Genomic DNA, 27,832 nt, shown 5'->3' with positions numbered 1-27,832 from the left:
GAAGTGCTTGACTTGGGTGGAGTGGACTTTGTTCAATTAATATGCTGATATGCGTCACATTTGCGCTTTAAGAATCCTCAGATCAACATCAATTGAATTGAAATGTAAATAGTAGGCATCCAATGCATTAAACATGAGCTTACACTTGAGGGAGTAGGTTAGGCATCATAAACTACCAACTGTCTGATTGTCTGGATCTCAATTGTGAAATTTTAATAAGAACAACCGCTTTTAAATCCGAAAATGCCTTTATAGGAGAGGGAGAGGTTGTCCCAACGGAAACCCTTAAAATCAAACTAGAGAAACAATCATAGTATTTCATAAGATTATATTCACCAAGCTGATTCGAAGAAAACAGAAAAACTGGATATAATAATTCGTCCATGATTGGTTTTACGTGCACCGACGACTGTGTAGTGTGTACTTGGTTTTAATTTTATTATTGAGATGCATATTTTATACGTACGAATTAAAACAACCAAATAGAAAAACATCCAGTTCACACACTGTAAACTGTAGCAAATGAAATAAAGAAATAGAGTAATTCACACCCTATAAGACGGTATGCCTCAACTTGTTGAAAGCACATAAAGTCGACTTTCCAACACCCTCTTCTGCCCATTTTTCAGTTCATGTTAAGATGGAAGCATTATTCATGTCGCTCTTCACACACCCTCTATTCTTTGTCTTCCTTTCAATGATTCTCTACTTCCTGGTGCAAGTGATTTTTGGTAAATTCCGGCGAGAAGCCTATGAGCTTTCCGGCCCTCCAAGCCATCCTCTCATTGGTTGCTTAGTCTCATTTTACAAGAACCGCTTCCGGCTACTGGACTGGTACACCGAGCTCCTTGCGGACTCGGCCACCAGCACCATCGTCGTGAGCCGGCTCGGCGCCCGACGTACCATAGTCACAGCCAACCAGGAAAATGTCGAATACATGCTGAAAACCAATTTCAACAACTTCCCAAAAGGCAAACCCTTCACTGAAATCCTTGGAGACTTTCTTGGATGTGGAATATTCAATGTGGACGGCGAGCTTTGGCGCACGCAGCGCAAGTTAGCCAGCCACGAGTTCGGCACGAAGTCTTTGCGTGAGTACATCATGAACAGCTTGGAGGAAGAAGTCGAAAAGGGCTTATTGCCATTGATGGAGTCACTAGCTACGAAAGGAGAAGTAGTAGACTTGCAGGAGTTGCTGAGGAGATTCGCGTTCAATGTGATTTGCAAGGTGTTTTTGGGGGTTGAGAGGTGCTCTTTGGATCCCTCTTTGCCTGTTCCACAACTCGCAAGGGCTTTCGACACGGCGTCGGAGATCTGTGCAATGCGTGGGGCTGCGCCTGTGTTCATAATATGGAAGATCAAGAGGTGGCTTGGGATTGGTTCGGAGCAGAAACTTAAAGCTGCGGTGGAAGAAGTACAAGCCTATGTCATGAACATAATAGAGACGAAGAGGCAGAAACTTGATCATGATCAAAGTTCCGGGACTAGTATAGATCAAGATCAAGATCTGCTAACTCGGTTAATAATGGCGGGACATGAAGACGAGGTGACAAGGGACATGGTAATAAGCTTTATAATGGCGGGGAGGGACACAACTTCAGCAGCCATGACGTGGCTCTTCTGGTTGCTTTCCCGCCATCAAACTGTAGAGGAAGATTTGGTGAAAGAGATTGAAGACAATCAAAGAACGATGGATTTCGAGTCATTGGATTTCAGATTATTAAAGGCATGCCTTTTCGAATCCATGAGGCTCTTTCCACCTGTGGCTTGGGACTCAAAACATGCCAAAGTTCATGACTTATTGCCGGATGGCACTCATGTCCGGGCCGGAGATAGAGTGACCTATTTTCCCTACGGAATGGGAAGAATGGAGTCGCTGTGGGGGAAGGACCGGCTGGAATTCAAGCCAGACCGGTGGTTTCTCAAACCGGACAAGGAGACGAGATCAGAGCTGAAAAAGGTATGCCCATACAAGTTGCCGATTTTTCAAGCAGGTCCAAGGGTTTGTCTTGGGAAGGAAATGGCTTTTACTCAGATGAAATATGTAATGGCTTCCATTCTCAGACGGTTCGAAATCAGACCGGTCTACTCCGACGAGCCAGTTTTTGTGCCGCGCCTGACGGCCCACATGGCCGGCGGGTTGAAGGTTCTGGTCCGCAAGAGAGGGACTAACTGAGAAGAGGACTGGGAAACTGATTAAACTAGGAGAGTCAATGGTTCTGAATAGTTTAACAGCTGTTGGACAGTGTAACATGCTATTATTTACATGCCTCATTTCTAGTGTAGCACAAGAATATGATTATGTACAAAAATCATATACAAAATTCTGTACGTATCTGTCTTTAGTGCGCTAATCATAATCAATCTGCATTATCTTTTTTTCTTAGGTATCCGACAAGAAATTGCCGAAGTCCTACTTAAGCAAATGCCACTCATTTAAATGTTAAGAAAGTTCGCATAAATCACGAGCCTATTATGAGCAAGAATAACCACACATTTTAAGGAAAAATCGACATATGAGATAATCGACATATGTAATCTCACATGTCAATATATTGTGACATAAAATGAGCACTAGAAACATCTTAGAAAGCTCCTAAAAACTATCCCGACACAAATAACACAAATGTCAAACATTATTTTAAATCGTGAGCTGCTCGAGCAAACACGTATCAAGGTCAAAGTTTTGTTTCAAGATTAATAATATTGTAGATTCGAGTTTGGAAAGATAAAATTCACATGCCCATGACTCACTGTCCTTTCTTTAGTGGAAGCAAACAAATGAGCATAAAAATACTAGCTCTTGTAATCGGTATAAATCAACCATCCCTTATTATGGACCACTTTCCTATTGATGAAATGGTGAGAATCTAGTGCGGTTGGATAGGTCCAAGTTTCTATTAAGAGAAAGTACTATATATTAGCCTATTTACTGTTTTTGGTGAAAGAAAAAACAAAAAATGCTATTATTGTCCATATTATGCCTGTTTTTTCCTCACCTTGTTTCACCAATATACAAAACAGATTGATTCCTAAAGGGACAAACTTCCAAATTGCTTGTTCCAATCATCATAGGTACCAAGCTCATTCAAGGAAACAGAGGGCCTCACCTCATGTAATGCACTCTCAAAATCCTATAAAACAAAACCAAATTATAATTATGCAGGACAAATAACAAGGAGGCTGAGTGAGCTGTGTAAGTCTGTGGTTTTTTTACCTGAAAAGTTACCGGGCGCATATCCTCCTTCTTAAGATTTGTTATTTCTATGCCTTGTCTCAGAGCTTCTCTTAGAGGACCCATAGAGGCATCCTTCACTAAGTTTTTCATGTCTGATCCTGAGTACCCTGCAAAACAATGCGACAAACTCCGGATTGTGAAAATGCAATAGATAATTATAATAGTTTTGGATCTCAACTGAATGGAGGAGGTCAGTACCTTCTGTTAATTTGCATATGTTATCAATATCTTCCCTTGAAAGTTTGAATAGACCATCCTTCTCCAGCAGATTCTCCACTATCCAGGCTCTTGCTTCTTCAATACATCAATAGCAGGTTAGCCGCATAATCAATAGCAACAATGTGGGTCAAAACAAACATGCTAAGTTGGCACCTGATGCAGGCAGCGGAATGTAAAGTCTCTTAGTAAGTCGCCTACGTGCTGCTTCATCAAGCTCTTGGGGTCGATTTGTTGCTCCTAGAAAATGTATGTACATTTGTACGATAGAATGAAATCAGAGTTAAGATAGTGAATCAAAGGATAAAGAACTTGAACTAGAAATGATAAAACAGAAAACATTAAAATTAGAGGATAACTGAGATTAAAGGGGTTTAGCAAATCACCTATTAGAAGAATTTGCTCACTGCCACTGTCAAAGCCTTCCATTTCAATAAGAAACTGTGTTTTGAGTCGCCTACTTGATTCATGTTCACCTTCTGACTTACGCTGCAAACACACAGACGTAACTCAGCTCAATGCATTAAGGACTTATAGACTGAGATACTGTGGTGCTCATTCAGTCAACCAATATACAATACCCTGAGATTTATTTTTTCCTGTAAAGCATACATACTGACAGCTTATACCATGTCCAGTTTAACTTCAAGAGCTAGAGCAAGTCTTACCTGTGAGAGAAGTGAGTCGATTTCGTCAACAAAAATTACAGCTGGCTGCCGACAACTGGCTACTCCAAAAAGGGCCCGAACTAACTTTTCACCCTCACCAATCTGCAGTTACCAGTTAAACATACAAATCTAAGTATGTTTTTGAGGATATAAATATACATACATATACATTAGAGAAAACTGGTTAACAAGTTGGGACTTGAGAAGAAGCAGTACAATAAATACCATCTTTCTCCATAATTTAAACATTTGCAGGAAAATCAGGATCAAATTCACAAACTACAATGATCATAGACTTTGATCTGTAGTTCCACATTGGTCGACATAATTCAAATTAGATGAAAAAAAAATAAAGAAACGATATGGCAGACAATAATTAACAATCAAGGCAAACAGATCAACGTTTACCCATTTGCTCGTCAATGAACTGGCAGAGATGTAGAAGAATGTTGCTTTTGCCTCTCCAGCTATGGCTTTCCCAATCATTGTTTTGCCTGTTCCCTGAAACAGGTGCAGGTATTAGATAGTTCATTGGCCAGAAAAACTTTTACTGCCCCTCCTTAGATTCAATACTTACTGGTGGACCGAAGAGAAGAAGACCCTTTCCAGGAGAACGACATCCTTTGAAAATGTCGGGACGTAACAGGGGCCATATAACCATCTCCGTCACACACTTTTTAGCATGATCCAAGCCAGCTAAAACATTGGCAACAGTTTAATCAGAACAGCTTTAGCTATATGTATAGAATTGTAAATGCAGAAGACAGTTGAGCTTTATCTTACCAATATCATTCCATCGAACATTTGGATCCTTGTCCATAATCTCATTACTGACATGTTCAATAAGACGAGGTTCCAAGTTCCTTAATTTTTCTGGGAGCTCCCCATCAGGACCGCAGAGCATTTCCATACTGAAAAAGACAAAAGAATAAATTAGGACATGAATGCATATTCATCATCCAAATATAGGGTAAGAGAGTTTCAAACAGCATTCAGCATCAGGTTACACCACTCACCAGCTCCTAGTTGAGTCATCTAATGCATCATCCGACTTTCCACCAATTTTTGAAGTCATATTCCCAACATTGCCCCCATTAGATCTGACGGGAGGAATAAAATTACCGCGGACACCTCGACGTGAAACACCATATGATCTCGTGCTAAAACCCCTATTAGCAACACTGTTATCACTTTGAGGAGAGACAGAAGCATTTGATGATGCAGCTAACCCTCGCCTTTGCCTTACATCCATTTCCTAGTCAACAAAGAAGATTCTGATCAAAATTGCTACATGCGGATAAAGTGCAAAGAAAAGGAAATACAAAAACTTAAAGAGAAAGGCAGCCGGAGTCTCAATATAGGCAAGTAAGTTCCACAACCACATCATTAATATGTATGAACTATGGAAATGCTTCTACTTCAATTAGCTGGTGATAAATTCCTACCCTCTACGATTCATATGCCAAAAGTATGAATCAATTATTCGTATACCAATAACATAGAAAAATGGACAGAAAGGAGTTAATTCAAAAGAATGCTTCTAAAAGATGCCTATAATAAAAGAGGAAGGTTTAGCAGAAACATGATAGATACCAATTTGGCTTTGGCAGTTACAAATCCATTGCCAGAAACATCGGCTTTAGCATCTTCATTGGCTGATGGGGACTTCATATTATCAATAATGGGGCTATTAAATTCCCTGTGTACACGTTTAGGGCCTAAGGGATACCCATGAGCTCTTTCTTCCTCTTCAACTTTTTGAAAAGATGAGGTACTATGACTGCTGTTACGGTTGTGATGAGAGTGACGCTTTTCCACAATAGTGCAGTCCTCAGAGCTGTTACTTTTAGGAGCCCAAGAACTACGGGATGTGTCCTTACTTGCCGTCCCAATGTTGTTTTTGTACAATGATGTCAACTTAGTTTGTGTCATAGCTTTTGATAACTTGCTAGCCAATTTGTCCCGCCTCTCCAGTTGATCTCCCTAAGACATACAGTTAACTTTGGTTACCGCACCAAATCCTAATAAGCATACTACCACACAATAACATTAACGAAAAATGTTTTCTATATGCATAATCAGGGGGAAGTCATACCAAATCATTCACAACCTTTCCATTGTTAGGCTGCTGAAGAAGAGCCTGAAAGTACTTTGACTGTTTAATCCTCCCAATGTCAATATCTCCCTTTGTGCGGAAAACAAAACCAGGATCTTTTTTCGCTTGCTCGAAAGCTTTGCTGTATGCAGATAGTGTTCAAATGATTAACATCTCAACGACAAATATCAACCTGCATATGTAATGGCGATTCGATACGAATCTACACTCACAGAAATTGCAAATTCCATGACCAGATTTAAGCCCTCAATATGAACTCACAATCCAGTTTTTGATTCATCCAGTAATTAAAACTAAAATTGATTCAACTACTCCATAACTTCTTCAAAAAAATCACATTATGTTCAATCTCTAGCACATTATAAAACAAGAAATCAAGTTTGAAAATGGAGGATTGAAAACACAGACAGCTAGGGTTCGAAGTAAAATCGAAGCTCCGAGAGGGAAATAGAGATAGCCGTACCGATCGGAATCAGAAGTGAGGGCACGGCGGGCCTCTCCGAGCTTGGAGACGGCTTCGCGGCGAATAGGGCTGACGAAAGCGCGGTCGAGCTGAGAGTGAGACTGTGAGTCGAGAAAGCCGAGAAGACGAAGAGAGAATATCTGAGCGGAGGAGAAGTCGTTTCTCTCGGCGGCGAGTTCGGCTCCGAAGAGAAGGGACTGAAGGCGGTTTAGTTTATCGCCGACTTGCTTTCTCCAGCAGACCTCTTCGCCGGAGTTCGGTTCCTCCTTTCCCGCCATTTCGCGCTCTCTCTCTCTCTTTCTCTCTAGGTCCTTGAAAAATTGTGAGGTCGGGTTTTTAACTTTTTATCTTGTTATAAATAAATTTTTGGTCCTTTGTTTTGCTTAAATTTCAGTTTTGACCCATTTGGCTTCCAAATAATCCCCAGATGGTCACTAGTTCAAATTGAAAATATTAGAGGTGTGATGCAAGGCATCATTTATTTTTGAAATTTTGGTGTGTCATAATCTCCACCGTTGGTAAAATATGATTTTTAAGAATTGCTTAAGTTATGAACCTTAAATGTCTGGACCCAATTGCTTTTTTTTGTTTTTATATATATATATATAATTCTCTCAATATTTTGAATTTGGAATATCATAAAAAAAAAAATCAAGTCTTTTAGATTCATCAAATTATATGATTGCTTAAAAATCATGATTTGAGTTTGGAAAAATTTTGCCAAGAAAATAAAAACATATAATTTTAACTAAAAAACTGTGTAATAGTCCGAAGTGAAAACGATGATTTTAGACATTTTTTTTTTTGTAGAAAAAAATTCGAAAGTTGGATCCCAGTCATAATATGATTAACTCGCACCACTGAAACTAAAACTCTGAAACAAAATACAACAACAAACACAAACATAAAGAATTTGCAGCTCAGCTAACTTGGGTGAAATTCCATGAATCCTGTCTCAAACTCTCAATAGTTGGTGTTTCTACATGAGATGATTATCAACTAGGGTAGGATATGTGACCAAACAGAACTTTGCAGCAAATACTCTCCAATGCCAATTTGATTTCACATCCAGATAGTCATTTCCAGACACTTAGACATGTCAATTTAACAAGAAAGTAAAATGGATTCTAAAGCAGCAAATATTCTAAAGCATAAATTACATCACATTAAGCGTAATCAGCAGTAGATCAAGTACATGGAAAATTGATGGTTAAACAAGCTATATAATGTGCAGCAGCATCCTCCCGACCCTACAAAGAAAAGCCAATTGTATAATCTCCTACATATTCTGGAAAGTCTAGCTGCTGCTAAAGAATACCAAGCATTGCACCACATGCACAAGAACGCTCAACAGTCACCTCATGTGCTTCCAGGATGATCACTTCCTGCAACTGGCTTCCGATTCAAATAGCGGATAACAGCATCTTCAACCCTGCAAGTATCCACCCAAGCAAAATTTGATAAGCAGTTCACCCTAGTATTCTTTGAAGTAAACAGGTGCTCACATGATTATACTTATACAACTCAAGGTCACAAACCAGTCAAATGTGATTTTTGAGACTTCAACCAATAAATGGCATAATTCAAATGTAGAAAAGAACATAAAAACTTTTACCGGGTCATATCAGTAATGCGACATAATAATAACTGGCAGAATCCAAGGGGGGTAAGTCAATTAGACACGTGATCTAACAAAATAAATAAAACCCCTTCTGGAGCATTATATAGCACAAACATAACCAGCAATGGCTTTACCTTAGAAGGAGCAATTAAGTACATTTGACAGAGTGAATAAAAGATTACTTACCTTTTTAATTAATTAGGACAAAAAAATTGGTCGACATCCAGTCAATCATGATCAGCAAATATTAATCTGTATGAATCTACTAATGTGCATACCAAAGCAAGGTGATAATAGCTTTTTTAACACAAGGATCAACCATGACAAAAAGATGAAGAACTTACCATGGTTGATGGAAGAAATCTGACCGGCGCTCTTTCTCAGCACTACGGCTTGCTACTCCAGCTACAAGCTTTAAATCCTTGCTTTGAGATTCAATCAGTGCATTGATGAATTCAACAGGTGATTGACTAAATCCAAGGAAAAAAGCTCGCCTGCGACGATGCTCGTGGATTTTTCTGATAGCTCCACATATCGCTTCATCACAGGCGTCAATTTCTTTGTTTTTCTCCGAATTGGCCAATAGAGCAGATAATTCCCTTTGAATTGGAAAAGGTACATCTACCAACACATCATAACATGCTGTTCCAGCTGGACTATTCCCAGAAAGCCTCATCTTATGCTCCAAATGTATAGGTTGTGGGGGAAACAAATGCTGAGATATCTTCTGGGACACCATAGTGAATTTCATCTTTTCCTCTCCGAATACTTTTTGAAGAGGTGGATCACAGTTAAAGAAAGAGGGGTCATTTGGGTTCTGCAATTTCCTAGCCTTCACATAATGCCAGATTGAAGCTATTATCCTTGGACGAGTTTCCACCTCAATACCAAGAACTTCCATCAGAGGTTGTGAAAGCTTAAACTTCTCAGGTGCATAATTCATTTCCAAGCGTATATTCACAGTAAATTCTTTGTCCCCTTTTCTCTTTACCTCAAATCCCTCCTGTGGTGCAGGTGACCTTGCATGTTCCCAGTTAATGATATGATTATCAGGATATAGCCTCTGGTCCAAAGAAATGGTCACTCTCTTGAAGAAAGATGAAAACTTTGGGTAAAAGGGATTTGATTTCTGGACCACTCCAGGCTGATCGGGGTCAATCCCATCTTCCAAGATCCTTCCAACTATCTTAAGCGTCCAAGTAGGGGGCTCAGCATTTGGCTTCTGTGGAATTGAGCGAACCTGATTGGCAAAAGTGTTAAAAACATAAATGCGAAGTGTTTTCTGAATGGAAGGGGGGCTTTTTAGAGCCTCTTGGATGTCAACTTTCTTTCTTGTAAGCGCAGCATCAACACGAGCCTCAAACTCAAGAAGCTGGGTGTATAGAGCAGATTCAGGCAATATGGTGGCTACTTTGTCCTGTAGCTGTTTGTCGGGAAGCTTCTGCTTCTTTTTACGATTAGCAGCTGAGAGGTCCATGGTTCTAATCGGTGAGATCATGTTTGGAGGAGAAAGACCAGGAGGGCGCACTGGAGGTTTTTGAGGGAAGCGCTTCACACTTCCACTTCCGGGTGTGGAATATGAGGGTGAATTCCCCATGGAACCTGCTTGGTTCTGGTTAAGGGACATCGCCTGAGCCTGTAACTGAGCCTGGAATTGGGCGTGAGCCGCCTGAGCCTGAGCCTGGGCATGATGTGCTTGAGCTTGAGCCTGTGCTTGCGCATGTGCATGTGCTTGAGCTTTCGACTGAGCTTGCGCAATCGCCTGGGCTTGGGAGAGCTGAAATTGTGCTTGAAAACCAGCCCCAAGTTGTGCTTGAGCCTGTGATTGCGGAAACGAAGGGTTTGCAGACATAGATGGGGCCACCATCCCGGAATTTCTAAAGGGCGACGAAGACGCTCCAAGATTCTTAGGTGGGTTATTATTGTTCATTGACATTGCTGGCACTAACTAGACAAAAAATCTGAAACCTGAGTATAATTTTCCACACACAGCCTCACAAAGCTGTTCCACAAACCAGAGTAGCCAAACTCTCCCACTCTCACTGTGACCTTAAACCCAGCAGATGTTGAATAGTCAAAACGAAACCTCAAATGGCCATTTCCAACTAGCAGAGCAGAAGCCCATAGACCCAAATCCGTAAAATCCCCAAATTTTGCAGGAGAGAACTGTTCACTCCACAAAACCTGAAAACCCTAAATTCAAAACAAACACTAATCAAACCCTAATGCCACGATAAAGTACCATAACCAGTAATTCTAGATGAGGATTTTGTCTATAATTGATCCAAGATGCATGATTTCAGTATAACCAAATGACAAGAATAGGAATTTGACCCGAGAATTTATACATGGTAATACTAACAAAAAATTGCCGATTAATTACAAAGACCGCTAAGGAAATGAAATGAAGCCACTCTCACTGTGAGCATAAACCCAGCAAATGTAGATTACTCAAAACGAAACCTCAAATAGGCATTTCCAACTAGCAGAGCAGAAGCCCAAAGACCCAAATCCGTAATATCCCCAAATTTCACAGGACATCACTGTTCACTCCACAAAAACCCTAAATTTCAAAACAAACACTAATCAAACCCTAATGCGTCAATAAACTACCAAAACCAGTAACTCTACATGAGGGTTTTGCCTATAATTGATCCAACATGTATGCTTTAGGGAAATGAATAGCAATTATAGACAAGAAGAGCAAATTTCACCCAGAATCTATACATCGTAATACTAACCAGAAACTGCCAATTATTTACACACCGCTAAGGAAACTGAAACGAATCAAGAGCAAGTCTTACTTACAGTGTGTAGTAGAAACAGTCCAGACCCAAAGGGCGCTCGTTTTGGTTGCCCTCCACCTGATACCAGTCAGCTCTTTCTGCTCTGTTTTTTTTTTTATTTCGCTCCCTGTTTTTTTCTTCTCCTATTTTTTTCCTTCTCATATAATACGAAAAGTCCGTTTCTTTATTTTCTTTTTCCTTAAACAACACTGGGCCTTTCTCAAAGCCCAAAAGCCCAGCCCAGGCTTCTTCTCGCTTCAAGGACTAAAACCCTAAAAAATTGTTCGAGTTTCGCTCCATTTCGGACTTCCCTAAACGTAGAAGAAGCTCTTTCTTCTGCCGCCGAGCAACTGAAAATGGTAGATCTTGCTCACATACTTATGCAAGCTTTCGTCTTACCTGGATCAGTGAATCTGAATTGTAGTTTTTTTTTTAACTTTGATGGTGTAGGTGAAGTACTCCAAGGAGCCTGATAATCCCACCAAGTGTAAGATTTATTTTTTATTTTTTAGTCTTCAATGAGCTGATTGCATAATTGAAATTTAGTGTTGTTCTTGATTAAGTTTTGTTTGTGCATTTTATCTCAGCCTGCAAGGCCAGAGGCTCGGATCTGAGAGTTCATTTCAAGGTATGCTTTCTGAAAATATTAACGTTCTTTTGGTGGGTTTTGCATTTACATTTGAGAATTCATTTGTTGGAAGATAGATTTTTAGCTGCGAACTGTAATGAAATTGGGTTGTGGTGTGGTTAGAAGTTAGATTTGTTTGATTGCTGATAGTTTGGATTCGCTAATTTGTTAGAACACGAGAGAGACCGCACAGGCCATCAGGAAGTTGCAATTGGCAAAGGCGAAGAGTTACTTGGAAGATGTTTTAGCTCACAAGCAAGCCATTCCCTTTCGCCGGTTTTGCCGTGGTGTTGGTCGAACTGCTCAGGCAAAGAACCGCCATTCAAATGGTCAAGGACGCTGGCCCGTTAAGTCTGCCAAGTTTGTTCTCGATTTGCTCAAGAATGCCGAGAGCAATGCTGAGGTAAATGTCTCTCCTTGCTGGTTTTCGCTTCTTTGCTAAATGCTTCTGTTTACTTGGCACAAACTGATACTTGCCCTTGTTATGTTATGTAGGTGAAAGGGCTGGATGTGGATTCGCTTTATGTCTCTCACATTCAGGTCAACCAGGCTATGAAACAAAGGCGTCGCACATATCGTGCTCATGGGAGAATCAACCGTGAGTTTTCTTTTCCCCTGTCATTTTCTTTAGCAGTGGGAATTATTTTGTATGATTGACGGACTCTTAATTAACTTTTACATGAAATTTGTCGTTACTTTGCAGCTTATATGTCATCTCCTTGCCATATTGAGTTGACTTTGTCAGAGAAAGAAGAGGCAGTGAAAAAAGAGGTAATCTACAAATTTAATGTTCAGTTACTAAGGGTCAAATATAAAGGAAAAACAAAATTTGAACTGAAAGTTGCTGTTTGTTTCTGGCATTATTTAGATTAGTACATAAAACCCGTCATGTTTTTAAATGGTGTTACTATTTGAGAAGTCGTCAGATGAGACTTTTATCATTACCATCATTTCGACTAAATGGAACTTGTTCTTTCAAGGCTTTAGTAAGCTTTAAGCAAAGAGTCCATATGCTAGTCAGTTACTGTATTCATAAACTTGAGCATCTTCCTTTTGCCGATATTTGGACATGGACATGTAGGGTTAGATAAAATTAGATTTACTGAAGTCATGTTATTCAAATTTAAAAGAATCGCTAGTTATCACTGCTCCTTGAAAATGAATTAGAATAGAACTTTCTGCAATTGATTAATTTGTTGGACATTATGTCAATTGTTTATCTCATATGAACTATCTGCTAATTGCTCTTGTCTTGCAGCCTGACACTCAATTGGCTCCCCGGAAATCAAGGAAAGGTCAAGCCCTACACAGCGGTGCATCTTCTTGAGATGTTTGGTCCAAAGAGTTTAGAAATCATTTGCTATATTATCCACTTGGTATTTCCTAGAATATCTCAGTTTTCAAATATTCATTGATCAAGAATTTTGTCACCGAATATTGTTTATCAACTTTTCGTTTCATGTCATGTGTGGATGAAACTCTTAGCCTTTATGGTTCCTGCGTAGAATGTTTTTCAAATTTTGAATCCTAGTCTGGGGGTTTTGTTCTTTTGATGCATCTTTGTTATAAATTCCACTCTCCCACATAAGCTTACAGCACAACCGGTAATTAGTATATAACGGTGGTAGCCGTTGCTGGCAATACAATGTGAGGCATGGTTTTGTTGAGAAACCAGCAAAGATTTGGGGTATGATGCAGTGGTATGACCTGTTTCTTGACAGAAATTTACCTAATCTTTTGCTTAAGAAAGGCAATGGCAATACAGCTCAATTGCCTTTTCATTAGTGCTTGGGCCTAGGATAACTTTGCTTTAGCTGCCAGTAGAGCGTTCCTTTTGATTTTCCTGGCCTCTCGGAAAGGGTAAATAGAGTTTTGACACATGTTAGATGACTTGAAGATATTCTTTCCTCTTCCTCAAAGATTGCAGTTTCCATCTGTTTAGTTCCCTTCACAAAAAGAGGGCCTTTTTAGACAAATCAACATGCTTTATATGTCACCACTCACCACCATTCGAATGCTTGCTAAGTTTAGCACTATATGATGCTATGCTCATTATGTGATACTAATTCGTACACCCTTTCGTCATCAGCTTTCTTTATATCTTGGTGGCACTTTTGTGTTCCCCTAATTTGTTCAGTTACATGAACCAAACATCAAGCAACTGAATGATTGCTTACTTTCATGATGCGCGTAGTTCTAAAGAAAGACTTGGAGGCAGACCTAATAGTAATATAACGATAACACTGGAAAATAAGAGGAAACACACCGGCATAGAAGAGCTACTCAAACAAACTCAAATGGCTTGTAGTCATGACGAGCCTTATTTAAGTAACACTTGCCAAAGGGCAAGATAGAAATCACTCCTAAGATTAGTCTTCCAGACTAAGCGACCTTCGAGTTCAAGCTGCAATGACAGAACAATTGACGATGAAGCAGGTAGGGTTTTTGCCATGTTCAAGAGCTTCCCACTGCAACTCCTCAGCATTTGGATTAGGGCAGCAAGTGTATAGCAGAGAAGGACCATATTGTGAAGATTGTATGACAAGTAACTCATTCCCCAGCGACTTAAAAGCTATTCCCCATCCTAGAGTAGTATCAGCTCTCACCGGAACAGTTCCCAACTTCTTCCATGATTTGCTTCTCTTCATATACACCTTGAGCTCGTTTGTGCGGGTTTCGAGTGAGTAGAGCTCGTTGTTCACAACCGCAATGAGAGGCGGGGATTGGTTATTCAAAGTTTGGTCTTGAGCATCATCTACTTCTAACATGTCTGGGATCAGTTCCCATGTCTTCTTCTCCATATCAAAGGCTTCTGCGCAACTGAGACCTCTTCCATCAGGGTCTCTCCCGCCAATCACATAAAACTTGTTGTCCATGTAACAGCCAGAGCAATACCTTCTCTTTTTGATCATATTTGGAAGAGGCTCCCAGGATTTAGTCTGCGGAATGTATCTCTCGGCGAAATCCATAACTTCCCAACCTGTTGCTACCATTCCAAACCCACCGGCTACATATCCATAGGAACCACATGTAGCAGAAGCAAACAAGCACCTTGGATTGATCATGGAAGGACCCCTTGACCAAATGTTTGCTTCCATATCATACCTCCACACAACAAGCCCCTCAATTTCTCTGCCAGAGACTAGCAGATGAGTCCCTGCACAAAGCGATTCCCTATCACCGCGGATGAAAGTTTCATCCGCGGGTAAGATAGGGAGCTTCCTGCAGGACTTGAACTGCCTGTCGAATTCCCACCATTTTCTCTCCCCGCAAGGGGACACGAAAATAGACAGCTCTTTGAGCCCGAGTTCACTCCTGATCTTGTACAGCTCTCCACTCTTCAAAAGTGCCAAGAAGCGCTTGTTCACCAAGAAGAACTTCCAGTACTCAGACCTGGGAGCCCGGGCCAAGATCAACGCCTCCACCTCTTCAATGAGGGGAGGGATTGAGTAACAATAATCTGCATCCTTCGGTTTAGGCACTATATTAGTACCCAGTGATAAGGTTAAGGCACAATCAAACTGCATGAACTCCTTGGATGAAAATGAAACTCCATCAAAGCTGCTGCTCATGCTTGATCTTCTCCTAACCTTTTCTGGAGGGCTGGTATGGTAACCTAGCCCAAAATCACCCAGGTTAGAATCCCTGCTTTCTTTGGACATTGTTGATCAGAAAAAGCTTCAAAACTTCAGACACTGATTTCAGAAAACTGCAACAGACAAAATCCAAGAAATGATCAATCATCAGCAATGAATGAATGAATGAATGAATGAATGAATGAATGAATGAATGAATAATTAAATCAGAAACAGAACAGAGAGACGACAACAATGCGATTAATGGGTTGACAAGGACTTCATTAGAATAAAATTTGACAAGAATTTTCTCAAGGAAGGAATCTGATTCTATGAGCTAAGCTTAGCTTGTCCAAGAAATTTCACGGCTAGGAAAATGAGACAAATCAATCACTTTTATTCTTCGAATCATCAAAGTTCAAAACTTTGACTGTCATTATACAAACAAAAACTAGAGTAGTTACCTATATGAGAAGAAACTCAAGAAACGAAACTTCTGCAGAGGTAAATATCAAAAGCTAAAGAAGATAATCTTACATGTATGGTACATAATCACCCAGATGAACATGTAAGTCGAAAACAGTATCACAGTCAATTTTCAAAGGACAATCTATAAAATAATGGTGCCTGAAATTGAGCAAGAATGGAAAAAAACAGTGACAGTTCCATAAATGCCGAGAGATCTTAGCCAATGAAATACCATAACATAGAGACAAAGAGACAGAGTGAGTACCAGCAGGGAGTCAAACTGTCAAAGTCAAAGCAAAGAAGTAAAGACCCCGGTTATAGAATAAAGCAAAAATTAAGGAGGAGGAGGAGGATGAAGATGAGAAGAAGAAGAAGAAGTCAAAGAAGAATAAGGTTGTCTGCCAAAGTCTAAAAAAGGCTTTAGGCTTGAACTTTTTTTTGAATAACTAAGGCTTGAACTTAGGGATGGGAGGTGGTAATAGTTGAAAACCAATAAGAACTTGAAGCAAAGGAGGAGAAGAGAGAAGGTAGAGGAAAGGAAGGGAGGCCATTAAGGCCCAGAGTAGATTGATGATGAGATTACAAGAGGAACTACCATATTAATGTAGCAGCAGCAGCAGCAGCAGCAGAACAGTAGTAGTGCACATGTGGCAGGAATGAAATAGTTCGACTTGAAGTAAAGAGTATAATACCCTAAAATATAATATTACCACACAGAACAAATATATATTTATTAATTATAATATCATCATTCATCACCATGAAAGGTATAGCCACACTAGCACCACCACCACCACCACCACCATTACCAGCATTTCCTTATTCTTTTGCTGCCTTTTTTCTATTTCTGTTCTGGGTGATTAGGAAAGCCAGCAGGAGTCAGTTTCCTATTTGTAAGATTATAAAATAAAATATTGTGCATGCTAGGGTTTTCTAGGTCCACCCCAACTGAAAGGGCGTGGGGACACGCTCCTACCACAGAAGGCATTGTTTCCAGCGACGCGTCGTTGAGGGTGTCAAAGTTGATGAACAGATTCCTTCTGTACGTAACAAGTTGGAGTTTTCTAAATTGTGGAAATGGCCAAATTCAGGTGAGTTAGCTGTCGTTTATCTTAAGATTTACCAAGGATTTGAATTTGGTTTCCGTTTTTGTTGCTCTATAATGGAGTCCATAGTGAATAATTATGGATACAAGGCACTAATGACAAATCCAAGTACACAAGAAGGAAGAACTTGGAAGAAATCGATATTTAGCAAAAAAACAAATGGTGTTTAATGTCTTCAAATACTTTTTTTTTTTTAGGTGAAAATGTCAATCTTATTCAACATTTCAGCAAGCAGTACAATAATGACTTGCCCAGAGAACCGTCAGTAGAAGCCATTACATAGAGCACACAACCCTAGCACACCCTCACACGAGCATACTACTTAGCATACCCCTAGCACACCCACATTTTTAGATTAAGCGCAATAACAAGAAACTAAGTAACCCCGAAATCAATAAACTACCTACGAGGCTGCTTGTTTCTTGTCGATCTTCCCCACTCAAAGAAAGAAAAACATAGGCTCATCATCATTTTGTAAAAAAGGATGAGAACCCACTAGAATAAAAAATACAAACTTAAAAATTATGTGAGCCCACACTATCCAAGCCCACACTGAAACCAAGGCCCACAAAGGAGCCCAAAGGAGTCAGAAAGCAGTCTTCTTCCTGGTACAAGCCCACTCGGCCCAACTAGGGCAGACCCTAGCAAGAACAGGGACTCGGACGTCCGCCACCACAGTCCAACCGCCGCTGCCTCCGTCGCCAACCAAACTCTGCATCTGATCACCCCCAATGGTATCCCGGCCAACAGCGATGATGTCAAAAGCATACTCGTCAGCACCTACGTTAGAAGAGTGCCATGACCAATCCACCGAACCATCATCGCTGCCGTCCAACACACCTAAAGATCCGCCGCCACCGTCTGATGGGGAAGAACGATCCAGCCAATCTGGATCCCACCAATCCCCGTCACCAATAACAGGCTTCCAACTATCTCCAGGTGCCTTCAACCAACCCGCCCCAAGCTTCAACCCTTCCCCAATCCTCCCAACTTGAGGATCACGGATTTTGAACCAATCCAACACCAGATCGGGCTTCCGATCTCCATCCCCGCAAACCCCATCCGCGAGAACAACTAAAAGCAAGAGACCATAGCCTATGAACACGAAGGAACGCCGAGCAAGCCCGCTGTCACCCACGAGGAAAAGACGAAAGAGAGGAGAAACCCCCTGCTCAATCGCAGGTACAAGACCGCCGCCAACTAGCCGCCGTCGAGAGAACCCTCTAACGAGGGTTAGAGGAAAAAACATAATTTTTCTCAAGTTAGTACATCCCCTTAAAAATGTTATTTAAGTGAGCAAGTCTGTATTCTAAAGACTCTCCACAAGACTGCATGTCTTCAAATACTTATAATACAGCTATGAACCGATTATATTGGTGGAATTTGGCCTTTTGTTTGGTACATGGAATTTATTTCAAAGATGTGTTATTTTAAATTCTTTTTCCTATTTATTTGATGTAAATGTTTCATATTCTAAATATCATTGCATAACATCGGTCATTATTGTTAGAATCTCACGAATTAACTCTCAAAACACATTAAAATCAAGAGAAAAAAATTGTGGCAAGTGCAATTGTGACTAGAATTATGTCCGTAGTCTTGGAATAGGTTATCTATTGAAGGATTCTTTTCTGCTATATGCTGCTAATGTTTTGTTTTTTGATCAAGTTGGTAGTGGTTGTGTGAGATATGTTTTCCCTAGTAGTGTTGAAACTTTTTTTTTTTTTTTTTTTTTTTAAATAGATAATTTCATTACTTATCCATGGCCAGAAGGCACGTACATCAGATGTTGTCTCATACCAAAAAACTAAATGGCACAAGCCGCCAATCAAAAGAAAGGTGACCCTCACTGTTAACACATGCGCTCACTTATTGAGCATAAACAACAAGAAATCAAATCCTCACTACTAACCTCTCTTTATATAGTAAACCTAGTAGCCTAGAGACCTAAATTGGTGTACAACTAGAGAAAACTAAGAAGAAAGTAGTAGAAGACCAAATTTCAGGTAGTAGGCAAGAAGACCAGGAAAGCTTTCCTTTGCCCTTATCTCTAGGGCTAGAAACCGAACCCCCAACTGCAGGATAGGTGAGTCTCAGGGGGGCAACACCAGGCTTCTTGCTGGCACGTTGGCTCTTGTTCTTACTTCCAAGCGGTCTACCCGTCTTCTTCTTCAGAGTGACAAGAGGCACATCATTATCATCTTCGATCAATCTCAGTGCATCAGCTTGCAAGGTTAGGATCTTATCACCTAAAATGGTCTTGAACTTCTTTGGAGAGGGATTGCAGCCACCACTACGATCCCTTTTCTTAGAAGCCAACACATCCTGTTTCGCCACCGGCATCACACCTGCAGCTTCAACAATTCTAGGATCAGACACACCAACAGACACCATCCCCGAGCTCTGATTCTGTTCCAGGCCGTGTTCCATCACCGAGACAACATTCTCATTAGTGCCTACATCCGAAGCCGAGACAGTGGGCGGCCCCGTAGGCGAAGCAGAGGTGGGAACGTGTCGCTCCACTCGGTGAATAGAGGGCTTCTTCTTCTTGGGAATGAAGGAGGAAGCAGTGAAGACATCACGTTTATTCTGAGCTGAGAAGGAAAACGAACCTCTTGAGGTCGATGGTCCTGGAAAGCTTAAAATCCTAGGTGCCGAAACTGTAGTGTTTGGCTCCTCACACGAAATCCCAGCATGTGTGATCAGACCACATTGTGAACATCTCCCTTTCATATGCTCAAATTGAAACTGTAGCACAGGTTCGACACCAACATCCAAGAAAACTTTACGCTCAAGTAAGACTGGTTTGGAGATATCATGAGTAACCAAGATCCGAATCAATCCCTTCTTGAATTCCTTCTTATCGTAATCCAAGAAGCCACCCAAAAGATTACCGATAAGAGTGAAGTTCTCAGGTTCTTCATACAAATGAGGGATCTCTAAAACCCTAACCCAAACACAAACATACTTAAACTGGACTTCATGAAGAGGCTTGATGCCATCATACTCTTCTAAACAAACTGGGGATCGATCAAAACACCAAACCCCACCTCGAAGCACCTTATTGCGATCATGCACCGATTCAAAAGAGAACAAGAATATGTCATTCCTGAACCCTAAATTCCTTGTCCACCATCCAAGTACGATGAAAGTGAGCTTTGAAAGCTTTGGGATCCACCGGCTTCTGGGTCAAAGGTTTGCCAAGTAGAAAAGATTGGGAGGACCTGCGCACAGGGCCACCGCCAATCTTTCCTAGATCCGGGGCGCTACCACCCAAAGTGAGAGCAAGAGAAGCAGCAAAACTTGCTGTTTACAGCATCTATGGAGGCCATGGAGAGGAGGCAACGATAGCAAGAGGCTAGGGCGCCGTAGAAGACTAAGTTGAGAGAAATACTCTCCTAGGGTTTTGATATCTTTTTTGAATCTATTCTTTGTAATTGAAAAGAGAGGAAAAAAAAACCACATTGGTGATCTTAGTGATCATGAAGGAAAAAAGTAAAAATAAAACCACTTTTGGAGATCATATATCACTAGCTACTCTCCTTTGAGGATTCACACCATTGTCAAATGCACTTTTTCTTTTCCACCAATATACACTTAATTGTTCAATCTCTTTCAAAGAAAAAAGTAATATTAAGGATGGAATTTTGGTGACTTAATTATGCATGTGTACATATTTACAAAGTTCTTGTGTTCTTTCCAAATTGATATACATCATTATACATACATAAAATTGCATTGGTCATGACGAGTGAATTGTTTTGCATTCTTAGTGTGGTCGGAGTCTCATCTCTGCAGGCTAACTAGTTTTACATTTATATATTACGTCAATAAAAAATTAACGATTTAGATCTTGGTCGCTCGATCAAGTGTCCCTTTATCTGAGTGCTCGGCGCTTAAGAATAGCCTTCAAGCTGCCCTTCGGTTTAACTACAAGCATGTCCTTGTTGAAGGTGACTCCTTGCTTGTTATTAATTGCATTAAGGGCATCTGTGAAATTCCTTAGAAGCTCAAGTCTCTCGTCCGAGATATCAGAATGATAGCTTCTTCCTTTGAGTCCATCTCCTTCTCTCATATCTTTTGGGAAGCTAATTTCTTGGCATATGCTATTATCTCTTGTGGCCACAACCTTCCTATAGGGGTGCAAATGAGCCGAGTCAGAGCGAATACTAAGGGGATCATGTTCGGCTCATTTACTTTTTATCAAGCTCGAGCTGGGCTAAAGCTTGAATTTTTTTTTTCCATGCTCAAGCTCGCCTCGGCTTGAATATTTTTCTTAAGCCCGAGCTAGGCTCAGCTCGACTCGATTTATTGGACGAGCTCGAGCTTGAATAGGCTCGGCTTGGCTCATTTGACTTTAAATTATAAAGATAAAAAAGGAAGAAATAAAATTTAAAATAATAATCCAAATTTGATTATTGTAATATACTTTACTTAAATTCTCAGATTCTCTTCCAATTGAAAAAGAAGGTAACAAAATGAATTAAAGTTTTGAGATTAAAATATTTTTATTTATACTATAAATTTTCATGAGTCGAGGTTTAACAAACGAGTCGAGTTTTAACAAGTTCGAACTACTCATGAAAAATACGAGCTACTTACGAGCTAGACGAGCCGAATATATCCTTGTTCAAGCTCGGCTTGTTTTTTTATCGAGCTTAATATTAAGCTCAAGCTCGGCTCATTTATTTTACGAACACAAGCCGAACGAGCTAAAATCGAGCCGAATACGAGCTGTATCGAGTCTATTTGCAGCCCTACCTTCCTACTCTGATGATTTGGGTCAAGTGAGTCCTTGTTGCTGCGTCTTCGGCCCTTAATCTAGATTTGCTTAACTTTGATTGCCTAAGGGGCTTTTCCTTGAAATTTTCCTTTTTTCTTCAAAAAAAAAAAAAAAAAAAAAGATTTAGATCATGCCATACACATGGCAGAAGATTTGTTTTTAGTGAAACCTTAAAAGATAGTTAGTTTCTCAACATAATTATTAGCTCTTTTTCTTTGATAATCATATATACGTGCTCTAGAACACTATCTGTATAATATATCCACAAAATGAGACAAAATGAAGACGGCTAGTGCTTTTGTATTAGTCATCGCCCCATATATTAGGGGTGAAACCTTAAAAGATAACTAGTCTTTATTGACAGTTTTTGTTTTTATTTTTATTTTTACTTTTCATAGGGGAAAAAAAATTACATCTGTAAGATGTGGACAGTTATATCTGTAGATAGTGGGATTGAGAAGTTATATATGTAGAATGTGGGATGAGAAGTTATCATTTCCTACTTTTTCTGAATTTTTATTTTCATTTATATTTTGTTTTTTTTACCATAATATCCCTCATATATTAAAGACTATTTTAAATTAAACTATAGTTTAAGGATATTTACGTTATTTCACACCTACTTTGACTGACAAAGTGGGTTCTCTTAATAACGGTGCGTTTGGATGAGAAAATTATGAAATCCGTAGGAATTTATAAATGATGGAATCTTTAACTCCATCAATCTAAAATTTCATTAATTGCAATTTCTATTGTTTGTTTGTATCTATTTAGGATTTGAAATGATACGGGAATATATGACAATACTACTGTGAGGGGACCTCGACAAAAACCCTAAGCACAGCCGGTGGCGGCTTTTTGCATGATCACTTTCTTCGTCCGGTGGTGGCTCTAGGCTGGCCTTTGGGCTCGCCGACGCCGCTGCCGGACGGGGATTACACTATACGATCTATCTCTGGGCGGGGGTTGCTCGAAATTTTTTTGCAGGTGGGTTTGAATTTCGGTCTCTGGTTTGCATCTCAGGTTCTGGTGGCTTTGCGTCTGCGATTTTGGTGGAACTCAGTTTTGGGCTTCTTCGACGGACGACGGTTGCAGGGATTTGAGACTCAAGATCTGCGGTGGCGTGGGTTGGCGGGGTACTGGATTGAGGTGGCTTCGGTGTGAGGGAGGTGGAGGCTGCACGTTTCTGCGGTGGTCTATTTCGTGGCGGCGGGGATCACAGTGGAGCGGTCTCATGCGAAGCTTCTTTGGAACTGCGCGCGGGGTCTCAGGATTGGAGATGGATGCGGGGCTGGAGCAAGCTCGGCCTGGGCCTTTGAGTGGGCCTTTCCGTTTGGAGATCTTGGATCTTGGCTATTTTGGGCTAGGGTTTTGGCCTAAGCCCTACTCTATGTTAGTAGCTTTGTTTACTTTCAATAATTCCCTATGTATTTAGGGATCATAGTTTTGGTACTTTGCCTACAGAATGATCGGTGATTCTACACATCTAGGTGCAAAGTTCTTTGGTGTACCGCAATTGAGCGCATTGGCACCGAGAAACTTTGTCTGCTATTATTCTAGTTTAGAATTATGTTATTTTGCTAGGCTCCTGCAAAAGGAGCGGAATTGTCTCAAGTGTAATGGCACCTATCCCCTTGTTGGGATCTATGTACTGGGCCATTCTTGCCCGTGTTTGCTATGAATGAAATCCATTCTTCTTGTCAAAAAAAAATTTAGGATTTGAAATGTGTAATAAATTAAGAAAGTTTAAAATAAATAAAAAAATAAAATAGAAAAAAGCCTTGTTTTGGAAATGAAAATTGAATACTGTAAAAAAATTCGTAAATGACACCTATTTGGGTGGAAATTGAAGTGAGAAATTTAAATAATGAATTCCTTTGTTTTTTTCCAGAGAAATTTAAAATTTCCAATCTGATAATGCCAAACGAGGGAATTAGCTTGTAGGAATTATGAAATCCTCACTTTCAATTAAATTCAATTATTTTTTCCCTCATCCAAACACACTCAATAGTATAGATTAGTTTCTCAACATAATTATTAGCTCTTTTTCTTTGGTAATCATATATACGTGCTCTAGAACACTATATGTATAATATATATATCCACAAAATGAGACAAGAAGAAGACGGCTAGTGATTTTGTATTAGTCATCGCCCCATTAGGGGCTGTGTTTTGAATTGCCCAGGAAATTATTATATATATCCTTTACTGAAATGAACTGAAAAGTAAAAACCTCGAGTTTAGAACAATATTACTACCCAAGTATGTATGATTTGAAACCAAAAAGTTGCCTTTAATTATCCCAAGTCACTGTTCATTAACATAATTTACCACGGGAAGGACTGGTCGTATCCATACGTATGATGCTGATGTGCTCTCCATAATCATTCTTCTAGCTAGTTTTTTTAATTATCAGCTGTAGTTGTATAATAATATTTGGGGGTACTTTAGAGTTGGTCTAGATCGTAGATCAATGAGCAACAGCAACAAAATAATAATTTAAGATTTGCAATTAGCAACGATCAAGAAGAGTAACACTTGAATATAGTAGCTATTTCTATGGCCATTACATCGGTCCTAGTCGGATTGTGCTGACCAAGAATATCGATAAAGCTAATTAACTAGTTCCTAACCACTGCAAGTGGCCTAGTGGTTCTTGCCTAGTTGGGTGTGCTCCCCAACCTAGGTTCGAACCCCGAAGCTGTCAAAGTGGCGAGGCACTGTGCTGCAATGCACAGTTGGAGCATTTCACATGCACCGAAGAGGTTTATCTTGGGCCTAGGAAGCCTTTGGGTTCCCATTGACAAAGTCAAAAACTAGTTCCTATTTACTAGTTTAATGACCACCAGTTTTAGAGAAGATGCCACGCTCTAAACCTGGATATCCTTAACTCTAAATAAAGATGTCTGCGCGCTTGTTTGTTTTATTTATCAAATATTTTTAAGGATTAAATACTTGTTACTCCTCAAACTTTTCCCTGAAAAACAGTTTAGTCCCTCGCCTTTTAAATTAAACTAGATAGTCCTTATACTCTCTAATTCTCATATAACAAGTCCAAAATGATCCGAAAGGACTATTATACCCTCATTTCCTCTTTTTTTATTATTTTTCTCTTCTTTTTTTTATTTTCTCTCCCTCTTTTTAATTCTCTCTCTCTCTCTCTCTCTAATTTTCTCTCCCTCTTTTTAATTTTCTCTCTTTTTTTCTCTTTTTTTTTTTTTTGGTTCTCTCTCTTCCCCCCCCCCCGGAGCCCGCACAGCCCAACAAGTACCCTGCATCCCAGCGCCTTGCAGCAGCGCAACACCGGCAGACCACCTCGCTGCTCCTCCGCACAGCCTAGCCCATCGCTGCCCAGCCGAACCGGCCTCACCCGCGCACAACCAAGCGCTTGGTCTCCACCGCCGGATCCCAGCACCTCCGAATCGCAGCACATCCAGATCGCAGCACCTCCGGATCGCAGCACCGCCGGATCCCAGCACCTGCGTCAGCTACTCTTTTGCAGTTCTGCAAACCAGAAGTGAAGAAGAGCAGAAGGAGGAAGAAGACGTGAAGAAGAGGAAGGAAAAAGAGAAAAAAAAAAACCCGGCCCAAAGAAAAGGGACCCGGCCAAAAAAAAAGCGTCCAAGGCTCCGAGTTTGATCGGTCCAAGGCTCCGATGCTCCCGCGCTCGCCTGAGCCCGAACCTGGACGGCGTCTCCTCCATGGTCACCGCCTTCGAGATCCTCCGCACCGCCCACAAGAACGCCGCCCCAAATCCTCCCAACTGGTACAAGATCCTCCAGGTAGAGCCCTTTGCCCACATCAACACCGGTGATGGCAAAGGAAGAGAAGAAGAAGAGAGGTCGAGGGAGAGAGAGAGACCGTGCGGAGAGAGGGAGAGAGAGAGAGAGAGAGAGAGAGAGAGAGAGAGAGAGAGAGAGAGAGAGAGAGAGAGAGAGAGAGAGAGAGAGAGAGAGAGAGAGAGAGAGAGAGAGAGAGAATTAAAAAGAGGGAGAGAAAATAAAAAAAATAAAAAAAAGAAGAGAAAAATAATAAAAAAAAGAAGAGAAAAAAATAAAAAAAAAGAGGAAATGAGGGTATAATAGTCATTTCGGATCATTTTGGACTTGTTTTATGAGAATTAGAGAGTATAAGGACTATCTAGTTTAATTTAAAAGGCGAGGGACTAAACTGTTTTTCAGGGAAAAGTTTGAGGAGTAACAAGTATTTAATCCTATTTTTAATCTCTTTAAAATAATTCATCAAACACTTTCTGCATAGTCACGTTCTTAAGAAAAAAATGAACATCAATATAAACATGTAACATAAATCGAATGAAAACGATTGCCTTCACTCATGATACTCTTAGTTCTTGGATCGATCCGTGGGCAGATCCTCATGGGTTATTATCAATACTTCCTCTTTTATCAAAGTTTTCAGTGATCTTTATTTCTAGCCCCAAACGTATTCTTTAATCAAAGTTCTTGTGTTTTCTCTCCACTGATTAGTGTGATGGATTGCCTTTCATCTCTAACATAACTTTATACTTAGCATTATTATAATCAAGCTTCCCAGTCATAATCGCATAGGTTTACCATTTCCTTTTTCTTAAACTACAAGAAAAGCAAGAAAGCTATCGGGTGCAGCAGGAAGCCAAATCAGATTTCAGCCCTCGGGATATAATATTAGCGATCGAAAAGCAAGAAAAGGAAAGGCATATATACTCAGTAAACCGAGTTCTGATTAAATCAAAACTCCTCCTGTGACACTACACTACACTAACCCCTCCTGTGATTGGTTTTGTATATATTTAGCAATATATATAGTATCTTCTAGTAGGCATTAAATCAAAGATTAAAACGACTGGTTTACCAAAACTTGGGGAGGCAGGCGTCATAGTGGTTTCAATTAAATATAACATATATATATGCTTTTAAGGTTCGATGATACATGCAGAAAACACATGATGCCTCAGCATTTACCTCGGTGCATGAGACTAGCTCGTACTACTAGTGAGAATGAAATTTATATATGTCAGCTTTTTAAAATGCAACAGTTAGATTTGGCCTTCTGCTGAGAGCACCAATACAAGATAACGTGACCTCCACAATCCCATGGATATATATGCCAATGAGGCAATGATTAGAAAATTAATGAAAATAATTAAGAATTAACATCAAGTGATTTATAGGGTCTCTTTACCTTAATTGGAAAATTAGGAATGGAAATAGATTAGATAGATAAAGTAATAATCATTCATTTGAGTAAATTTCAAATGCAACGAACCGTACAACATATTAAATCCTTCCCATGCTTTGCAAAGGCGTTGGCTTGAACAAACTGCAGTCTCTTCTACACCAATATATTTACTGCGTATCACTAGCTAGCTGGCTTTTCATTCGAGGGGTTTAAAGCTCTTGTATGGCAGCTTCGAGATATTCTGAATAGTAGTTTCCACTAAAACAGAAAGATAACTTGCAATTAGGTATCTGACCAGATTCATAGTATCGAATTTTGAGACAAAAGTTTGGCCACCATTTTTATTGAAAAGTCTTTAGTAGAGACGACGGATCACGTGTTTCGTATGACTTCTAATAACACGCCAATGTATTAGGTGTGGATGAAGCGCTTTATCCTTTTTTTCTACTTGACTTTTAATAAAGCAGTGGTCTCATACTCGTCGCTTGCTCGTAGTATGCCGAAACACGCCAAATCTAGTCAACATTTTTTATTCTTAAAATTCTCTTGTGCCATAACCTCACCGTTCGTAAAACATGATTTTTAGAAAATGTTCCAATTTTTCTTGTTTTCAGATTTTGGAAAATTATAAAAAATGATTAGGTAGGAATTTTTGAGTTCCGTCAGTTCCTTTAATGTTTTAAAATCATGATTTGAGATGGGACCATTATCGTGAAAAAATAAGAATATGCATTTTTTGCAAAAAAAAAAAAAAAAGTGTGCTATAGTCCACGATTTTGGGTAAGAAATAGCATCTGGTTTTTTTTTTTGGAGAATTATGTGGATATGTCTTTGGAAAAAAAAAAAACGTAGTTTGTGTGTAAGTTCTTGGGTGACACCACATGGTTGGACCTTGTCATGGTTTTGGGTTCTCTTGTCATCCCGTAGTGGTTCACAATGGACTAAAAGGCCCAAATGTTTAAACATAATGCTATCTTACTAGCTAG

The 27,832-nt window shown here is 40.0% G+C and overlaps 5 protein-coding genes across 10 annotated transcripts; 2 read left to right on the top strand and 3 right to left on the bottom strand.

Annotated features, from left to right (window-relative positions):
* Positions 1 to 487: 487 nt before the first annotated feature.
* LOC133726746 (cytochrome P450 94B3) lies at positions 488 to 2,331 on the top strand. Its single transcript, XM_062154355.1, has one exon. The coding sequence runs from the start codon at positions 641 to 643 to the stop codon at positions 2,174 to 2,176; it is 1,536 nt and encodes a 511-aa protein (XP_062010339.1). The 5' UTR covers positions 488 to 640; the 3' UTR covers positions 2,177 to 2,331.
* A 343-nt stretch (positions 2,332 to 2,674) lies between these two features.
* On the bottom strand, positions 2,675 to 7,016 carry LOC133726745 (ATPase family AAA domain-containing protein FIGL1). The gene is made up of 13 exons (XM_062154354.1): positions 6,702 to 7,016; positions 6,218 to 6,359; positions 5,716 to 6,105; positions 5,139 to 5,377; positions 4,906 to 5,033; positions 4,700 to 4,818; positions 4,531 to 4,623; positions 4,123 to 4,224; positions 3,841 to 3,943; positions 3,611 to 3,694; positions 3,437 to 3,532; positions 3,218 to 3,345; positions 2,675 to 3,134 (listed from the first exon to the last, which is right to left on the bottom strand). Exons 1-13 carry the CDS (start codon positions 6,977 to 6,979, stop codon positions 3,033 to 3,035), a joined length of 2,004 nt encoding a protein of 667 aa, XP_062010338.1. The 5' UTR covers positions 6,980 to 7,016; the 3' UTR covers positions 2,675 to 3,032.
* Positions 7,017 to 7,729: 713 nt separating this feature from the next.
* On the bottom strand, positions 7,730 to 11,282 carry LOC133726741 (SWI/SNF complex component SNF12 homolog). 2 transcript variants are annotated; one of them, XM_062154346.1, is made up of 3 exons: positions 11,131 to 11,282; positions 8,667 to 10,515; positions 7,730 to 8,133 (listed from the first exon to the last, which is right to left on the bottom strand). In XM_062154346.1, exons 2-3 carry the CDS (start codon positions 10,256 to 10,258, stop codon positions 8,061 to 8,063), a joined length of 1,665 nt encoding a protein of 554 aa, XP_062010330.1. In that variant the 5' UTR covers positions 10,259 to 10,515; positions 11,131 to 11,282; the 3' UTR covers positions 7,730 to 8,060. The 2 variants fall into 2 exon arrangements, with proteins under 2 accessions (XP_062010330.1, XP_062010331.1); XM_062154347.1 differs by having other exon boundaries at positions 8,667 to 10,506; positions 11,131 to 11,278.
* A 47-nt stretch (positions 11,283 to 11,329) lies between these two features.
* Positions 11,330 to 13,232, top strand: LOC133726744 (large ribosomal subunit protein uL22y-like). Its single transcript, XM_062154353.1, has 7 exons — positions 11,330 to 11,467; positions 11,559 to 11,595; positions 11,696 to 11,736; positions 11,909 to 12,139; positions 12,232 to 12,334; positions 12,440 to 12,507; positions 12,995 to 13,232. The coding sequence occupies exons 1-7, from the start codon at positions 11,465 to 11,467 to the stop codon at positions 13,061 to 13,063; spliced, it is 552 nt and encodes a 183-aa protein (XP_062010337.1). The 5' UTR covers positions 11,330 to 11,464; the 3' UTR covers positions 13,064 to 13,232.
* A 719-nt stretch (positions 13,233 to 13,951) lies between these two features.
* Positions 13,952 to 16,497, bottom strand: LOC133726742 (F-box/kelch-repeat protein At3g27150). Of its 5 annotated transcripts, XM_062154351.1 has the most exons (3): positions 16,045 to 16,367; positions 15,849 to 15,938; positions 13,952 to 15,445 (listed from the first exon to the last, which is right to left on the bottom strand). In XM_062154351.1, exon 3 carries the CDS (start codon positions 15,396 to 15,398, stop codon positions 14,136 to 14,138), a length of 1,263 nt encoding a protein of 420 aa, XP_062010335.1. In that variant the 5' UTR covers positions 15,399 to 15,445; positions 15,849 to 15,938; positions 16,045 to 16,367; the 3' UTR covers positions 13,952 to 14,135. The 5 variants fall into 5 exon arrangements, with proteins under 5 accessions (XP_062010335.1, XP_062010336.1, XP_062010332.1 ...); XM_062154352.1 differs by lacking the exons at positions 15,849 to 15,938; positions 16,045 to 16,367 and adding an exon at positions 16,375 to 16,497; XM_062154348.1 differs by lacking the exon at positions 15,849 to 15,938 and having other exon boundaries at positions 16,045 to 16,366.
* Positions 16,498 to 27,832: the final 11,335 nt, after the last annotated feature.

The sequence above is a fragment of the Rosa rugosa genome, chromosome 1 (assembly GCF_958449725.1).
Source record: "Rosa rugosa chromosome 1, drRosRugo1.1, whole genome shotgun sequence".
NCBI lineage: Eukaryota > Viridiplantae > Streptophyta > Magnoliopsida > Rosales > Rosaceae > Rosa > Rosa rugosa.
The sequence above is the reverse complement of the archived record's forward strand: the minus strand, read 5'-3'. Positions and strand labels throughout refer to the sequence as shown.

Bases quoted from the DNA above. Each gene is read 5' to 3' on its own strand.
- LOC133726746 (XM_062154355.1), top strand. From the start codon at position 641: ATGGAAGCATTATTCATGTCGCTCTTCACACACCCTCTATTCTTTGTC.
- LOC133726745 (XM_062154354.1), bottom strand. From the start codon at position 6,979: ATGGCGGGAAAGGAGGAACCGAACTCCGGCGAAGAGGTCTGCTGGAGA. The intron at 4,624-4,699 runs GTAAGTATTGAA...CACCTGTTTCAG, and splicing joins TTCTTCTCTTCGGTCCACCA to GGAACAGGCAAAACAATGAT. The intron at 3,695-3,840 runs GTGATTTGCTAA...TACATTTTCTAG, and splicing joins TGAGCAAATTCTTCTAATAG to GAGCAACAAATCGACCCCAA.
- LOC133726741 (XM_062154346.1), bottom strand. From the start codon at position 10,258: ATGTCAATGAACAATAATAACCCACCTAAGAATCTTGGAGCGTCTTCG. The intron at 8,134-8,666 runs GTAAGTTCTTCA...GGATACTTGCAG, and splicing joins GATTTCTTCCATCAACCATG to GGTTGAAGATGCTGTTATCC.
- LOC133726744 (XM_062154353.1), top strand. The intron at 12,140-12,231 runs GTAAATGTCTCT...TATGTTATGTAG, and splicing joins ATGCCGAGAGCAATGCTGAG to GTGAAAGGGCTGGATGTGGA. The intron at 12,508-12,994 runs GTAATCTACAAA...CTTGTCTTGCAG, and splicing joins AAGAGGCAGTGAAAAAAGAG to CCTGACACTCAATTGGCTCC.
- LOC133726742 (XM_062154352.1), bottom strand. From the start codon at position 15,398: ATGTCCAAAGAAAGCAGGGATTCTAACCTGGGTGATTTTGGGCTAGGT.